The sequence below is a fragment of the Benincasa hispida genome, chromosome 12, assembly GCF_009727055.1.
Source record: "Benincasa hispida cultivar B227 chromosome 12, ASM972705v1, whole genome shotgun sequence".
Lineage (NCBI taxonomy): Eukaryota > Viridiplantae > Streptophyta > Magnoliopsida > Cucurbitales > Cucurbitaceae > Benincasa > Benincasa hispida.
Window position 1 is genome coordinate 19,146,920 of NC_052360.1, and position 6,678 is coordinate 19,153,597.

The 6,678-nt window shown below is 30.1% G+C and overlaps 1 protein-coding gene across 1 annotated transcript; it reads left to right on the forward strand.

The window, feature by feature from the left end:
- Positions 1 to 448: 448 nt before the first annotated feature.
- On the forward strand, positions 449 to 4,537 carry LOC120067123. Its single transcript, XM_039018551.1, has 3 exons — positions 449 to 602; positions 2,993 to 3,162; positions 3,953 to 4,537. The coding sequence occupies exons 1-3, from the start codon at positions 524 to 526 to the stop codon at positions 3,968 to 3,970; spliced, it is 267 nt and encodes an 88-aa protein (XP_038874479.1). The 5' UTR covers positions 449 to 523; the 3' UTR covers positions 3,971 to 4,537.
- Positions 4,538 to 6,678: the final 2,141 nt, after the last annotated feature.

A 6,678-nucleotide genomic window follows, 5' to 3' on the forward strand; every position in this document is an offset into this window, starting at 1 on the left:
TATGTGGACAAAATTAAAACAAAAATAAAATCTTAATGGTAAAATTCTACATAATGAAACCTTAGAATTAAATTGAAGCTAGTCGGAGGAAAATTTAGGGGTTGTTTGGAGGATCGTAATGAAATGAGTTTAGATTGTAATGAAATTCAAAAATCATGTTTGGATTAATTGTTTTGGGCCCGATTTATAATATTCAATTTATATCATTTTGACCATTTTTAACTCACTCTCTTTCCTATCATGATTCCTCACGTATTTCAATATTCTCATGATTCTCAATAATTTTAATTACATTTTTGTCTCCCAACTAATTTATAAGGATTAAGTATAATATTTTGAAATCTAAAAGGACTAAAAAAGGTTTTGTTTTTCAAGAAAAAGAAAATAATAACATTTGCTACTTTCGAAACAAATGTGAAAATGGAGGGTACAAAATTAAAATAATTGCTGAAACCCCATACGCGACGTTAGAAACCAAAGTGAAATAAACAGAGTTAGAGGAAGGGTAAAGCAGAGGAAGAAAATGGGAATAGAAGGGCATGTTTTGAAGCGAATTCCACGCATTAAATTCCCTGAAAGACACCCAAAATCTTCAGCTTCAGGTTCCTTTCTTTTTCATTCTTCAAATTTTTCATTTTTTCATCTTTTCTTTGTACTGGTTTATCAGTTGGAATTTTACTAACATGAATCTTGTGGATGAGTTTTTGGTTCATGTGGCAGATTGATTGCTTGCTTGTTTGGCAGCACAGTATCGGGATTTCATTGGGTTTAGAACTTGAACCTAATTTTGTTCCTGTTGATTTATTTTTCCTGCCTGTTTGGTTGTGTAGAAATTGAAGTTCAATTAGTTTAGAGCTGACTTAATTCTTTGTTCTTGTGGAATTTTACTTGCCTGTTTGGCTGTTTAGAAACAGAAACTCACTGGGTAGATGTCAGATAATATAATATTAAATTTACCATCCATGAGTTTAAACTTTTGGGTCAACGAGTGATTTAAGATAATATTAGAGCATGTGGTCTTGGAGGTCATGTGTTCAAACTCCTGCAATGTTATTTTCTCTTGATTAATATTGATTTTTATTTGTTGGGTCTTCTACCTATTTCAAGCCTACAAATAAGGAGGAGTGTTAGATAATATAATATTAAATTTGTTTTCATTCATGAGTTTAAGCTCATTAGTCAAATGGTGATTTAGGAGTAGAAACTGGGTCCGTTTTTGGGTTTTTTTTTTCTTTTTTTTTTCCCTGGGTTTGAAACTAAGTCAGTTACTTGTTCCTCTGGAAGATTCTTTTCTGTTTGGTTGTGTAGGAACAGAAGCTCACTGGGCTTTGAGACTTGTGCAAAATTTTGTTCCTGTTGAAGATTCTCTAACTGTTTGTTGTTGTTGTGGAAGTTTTTTTTGGTCTCTTTGGTTGTATAGAAAATACTTTATGGATTAGAGAATGAGTCCATTTTCTTGTTACTTTGGAAGATTCTTTTATCTGTTTGTTGTGTAGAACAGAAACTCGCTGAATTTAGAAACCGAGTAAATTTTGTTCTCGTGGAAGATTTTGTCTGTTTGGTTGTATTTGTGCAGAAACAGAAACTCACTGGGTGTAGAAGCTGAATCAACTTTTTTGTTCTTGTGGAATATTTTTTCTTTTCTTTTCTTTATGCTTTTTTTTTTCCTGTTATGCGGTACTGAGATACTAAGAAGCACGAATATTTTAGTTTGGATAACATCTTGTGTCCAACAACTTGATGTTCCAACGTTTATTGGACATGCGTTTTACACTTGTTAGCACAATAAACTTGTGTCGAACACAAATAGGAGGCCAAAAATTGTTTGGCACATGTCTATCTCTTCCAAAACTAATAGTAGATTTGGACAAAAATAATAAATTTTGAGAAACCGAATATATTAAACTATTTTTTGAAGCATATGAATGCTATTGTACGGTATTTGGGGAGCTGGAAAAAAAAAAAAAAGTGGCGATATGAAAATGGCTAGGGTTGGAGACAAGTGGCCAACTATGGTCAAACAGAAACTAACAAAAAGCTAAAAAAGGTCATTATGTCAATACTGCTAAAGTGAGAATAAGTACATCGCATAAGATTGATATAAATATGTCTAACAGCTCTTGTCTATTGACTTTGAATCTCATTCTAGTATAACAATGATATATATTTAAAAATGTATACTTCAATAAACACGTCCTTGATGACTGTCATCTTCATGTCCTAGATTTTTAAAAAAGGACACGATGTTGTGTTTGTGTTGTGTTGTATCCTTGTCCCATATTCATGTTTGTTTTTCTTAGACAAAAGCTCAACTAGTTAAAGAATTTGGGTGAGATTCAGTTTGCTTGATGGAAGTAATCTCTATATAATTCTCTGGTTTTTAAGATTTAAAAATATCTGGCTTAGGTGACCCTCTGAGGAAAGGTATGAAGTTAATTTGAATGTCTAAGGTCCCATTTGCTAAAAATTTTGTTTTTGTTTTCTGTGTTTTAAAATTAGGCTTGTTTTCTTATATATATATTTTTACTATGGATTCACCTTCCTTATTGAGAAAATTCAAATCAAATACTCAAAACTCTACCCTTTTCTTAGTTTTCAAATTTTGGTTTAGATTTTGAAAACATTGAGTAGATAACAAGACGAAGAAATTTGTAGGTGCAAGTAGTGTTTATAAACTTAACTTTTAGAAACCAAATATACTAAAACAAATGGTCATCAAATGGGGCTAAGTGAGTAAAATTCATGAACCAACTAATATTCATGTGAATTTTCTGCTAAGACAATGTACTTCTCCCTATCTTTTCATCTATATCTCCATGGTTTCAATTTGGAATTTACCCAAATGGTACGATTGTTATTACCTCTTAAGTATTTTCAGCTTTAATATCAACTTAACATTTTTAATTCTTATCAGTAAATACTTGGAACTGGTTAGGCTGTTTATCTGGCAGTAACTCCCTTTGTGATGTTTGGTCATGATTTTCTATTTTAGGTTCTGCTAACCAGTCTCAGCACAACCCCTCAACAGATAAGGACATTGGTTACTATACACTTTCAGGTTCAAATGTGCCAGCACCACCCCAAAACATGGCCGTGGGAGGCAAAGCATCTCTCCTGCCAAAGCGTACGCCTGTCTCGGACAGAGAGATAGAGGCTATACTGGTAAGCAAAATAGTCTGTTTTTCATGGTTATGATACTTGCATTTACAAAGTTTATATCCATTGAAAAATCGGTTGCAATTGAAATGAGGAGGTAATGAAAGAGGGTTGAGAAAAACTAATCTAGAGTCTTTGAGGGCCCATTTGGTAAAATTTTTTGTTTTTTTTGTGTTTCTTGTTTCCTTGCTTTTAATATTAAAAAAGAAGGAAAGAAAGAAAGAGGAACTGCATTTGGTTACTATTTCTTATTCTTGCTCTTTCTCTTTTATTAAAGAAAAAAATAGATACATGCTTGGTAACCATTTCTCGTTTCTTATTCTCCTACCTTGTAAATTAAATATGATAAAATTTTACATAAAAATACGTTTGCAAAATTAAATATTAAAAAAAACTTTATGTTAAATTTATTTTTAGATCTTCATTATGCATTTTAAAGGTAAAGAATGACAAATACTTCTATTTTTGTTTTGCAAAAAAACATTGAAAACATAAACATGATTCAAGAAACCTGGTTTTGTTGATTCCAAAATGTCTACCCAACTTTGAAAACATTGTTGTTGAAAAATGAGAAACAAAAAACAAGAACGGTTACAAAACACTTCTGTTTCTAAAAGTAGGAATTCAAAAACACTAATGTTATCAAACTGGCCCTGATATGTTATATGATGGACTGATGTAGGACTGATGTTTGTTCTGATATGTTGATCCTAGCTTTATATGTATAAACATACACAAAGCTTTTGAGCTTTTCAAACCCCATTTTTCTATTTGCTTTGTTTTTGTAACAATGCAGTTGGGTGGATGCTTTTGATCTTTTCCATCCGATGTCATGGAAGGATAGCATAGCGATTATTAGATATCTGGTCCGTTTTCCTTGTTAGCCAATATCATTGATCTAGACGTTTGTTGCAAACTTTTGCATTCACCTGAAAAGATATCAGAATCATCTTGATTTTGATTCTCTTCTTGTATGGCACTGTTAAACCCCTGCACCGGGTCGAAACCCCGAGCAGACATTTTCTGCTTTCTTTTTTGTCTCCTCTTCAGATTGCATCCATCAATGACTCCCTATATGGAATGTGAAATGAGAACTGGTATGTTAAATCCTTGTCTTTAACCAATAGCTTGGGGCTGGAGCTCCCCAAGTTGTAGCAGAATTGAAGCGTTTCCAGGTAATTGCCTATGTGATTATGTGTCTGGTAAGGGCAATCTCTCTTTTTCTCTAGAGTTCAATCGCTTAAGGGCTTGTTGATAATGTTTTTTTAAGCCATTCATGTGTCAATGAGGCGATCCAAAATGAATTTGGATAGGTTTTGGATGAATGTATTTATATAGGCAGGATTTGGATGAATGTATTTATATAGGTTCTGTTTGGTAATTATTTGGTTTTTTGAAAATTAAATCTATGAACACCTTTTACACCTCTAAAATTCTTGCTTCGTTTGCTTTTTTTAAATGATTTAAAAAACCAAAACTAAATTTTGAAAAACTAAAAAAAAGTCGTTTGTAAAATTTTCTTTCTATTTTGGAATTTGACCAAGGATTTAACTCTTTTACTTAAGAAAAATATGTCACGTCGTAAGAAATTGAGAAAAAATAGACTTAATTTTTAAAAACTAAATAGTTACTTACCAAATGGGTCATAATAATTGAAATCTAGGATTTGATGAAAGAATGAAACACACTGTAGACCATGGCTAGGATAAGATAAAAATGAAGGAATGTCATTTTTCAAGGATCATTCTAATTACCATCTAAACTCATTGAAAACCGAATATATTATATATATATATGTTTTTATTGAGTCAGTTAATTGACACAACTATATTCAAAAGACCACCACATGAGTGGATAGTTAACTAACTTAATTACTAATTAATTTTTTGGTGGGTTAATTAATAATTCAACAAGCCAAATTTGGGAGGTTGGACCTTCTAACTTTTCTGTTCTTCCTTTCTTTTAAGGGAAAATTTTGACTTTTTATTTGAGAATATTTATTTAGACCAGTTGAGTTATGTCTAAATTGACGAGTTGATAAACGATCTTCTAGTTAAAAGATGCTTCCAATTCAAATTTATGAGAATTGAAACACACAGGAAAAAAACATTCTTTTCTTTCCTTGTAACTTAAAAAAAAAAAAAAAAAAAAAACAATTTTGAAAAAAATGTATTGTAGAAGGGAGACCAAAGTAAGTGCCAAGGTTATCAAGAAGTTTGCTTCCTAATATATTCTATAATATATAGGGATGACAAAAATTGTCGTAGAGTTGGTCTCGGGGTACCTATCGGGACGAGGAATCTTTGGTTTGACTGGGGATGGAGGTCAAATAGGGAACACAAAAGGGGTCCTCAGTTGAGGACGGACGGCCCCCCGAATAGTATTATTATTATTATTGTAGCTTAGCTATGGTTTATATAAACTAGTTGGAAGACATGTGTGATGCACGTGACTTAAATTTTTTTATTATAATAAAATTTAAATTGTGACTTAATTGTTCTTTATTATAAAATTTTGATTTAATATCCATCAAATGTAATTAGTAAATATTTGACATGAAAAGAAAGTAATTTGAAAATAGTGCCTAAAACCATGTTTCGAATTAATTCACAAAGAATATGAGATATTTTGAATGTCATTGAAAATTTTTTAGAAATTTTTTTAAAGGAAAATAAAATTTTTAAATATGAACATACTTATAAAATTTAATTTAAATTTTAAGGAGTTGACATGAAATTTAAAAAGAAAAAAAGAAATATAGAAATAGATAGAATGAATAAATTAAAATAGGTAATTGGACTACGAGTGATACAACATATCAATATAATTTAGGTCCCGTTTGATAACCATTTGATTTTGGTTTTTGTTTTTGAAAATTAAACCTACATTTGTTAAATGATTTGCATCTTTCTAGCTACAACAATTGAATTTAAATAATTTTTTAGAAGCTACTTTTTTTTAGTTCTCAAAATTTAGCTTGTATTTTAAACAATTGATGAAAAGTAGATAACAAATGAAGAAATTTGGAAGTGGTAATTAATAATGTTCATAGACTTAGTTTTAAAAACAAAAGGTTTACCAAACAGGGTCTTAATTATTATTTTGTAAGTTAATTCTTTGATATATAATTATTTGAAGATTTTTTTTAGGGGAAAAATGAAAGTAAAATATTGGAAATAAAAGTTTCTTTTTTTCATTTTTTAATTAAAAGATTGAATATTGTAATTTTTCGAAAAAAAAAACAAAGCATTTTTGTTAATTTTTTAATCTGAAATCCCAAATAATACAATACCTATAAAATTATAGGGGTATTCAATTTTATTAATTCAATAAGAGTTAAAAAGAATTTAATGTTTATGTAAATTATTGTTGAGAACAAATACACAAAAGGGGTAATGTGTTCTAAAAAAAATAAATAATTAGATTTTGGCTAGCTAGTAATTATTGCTTTAAATTAGTGTTAAAAAAAATTTCTCTGTCTACCTCATAGACTCCTTTAGTCCTTTCTTTTAGATTTTTTTA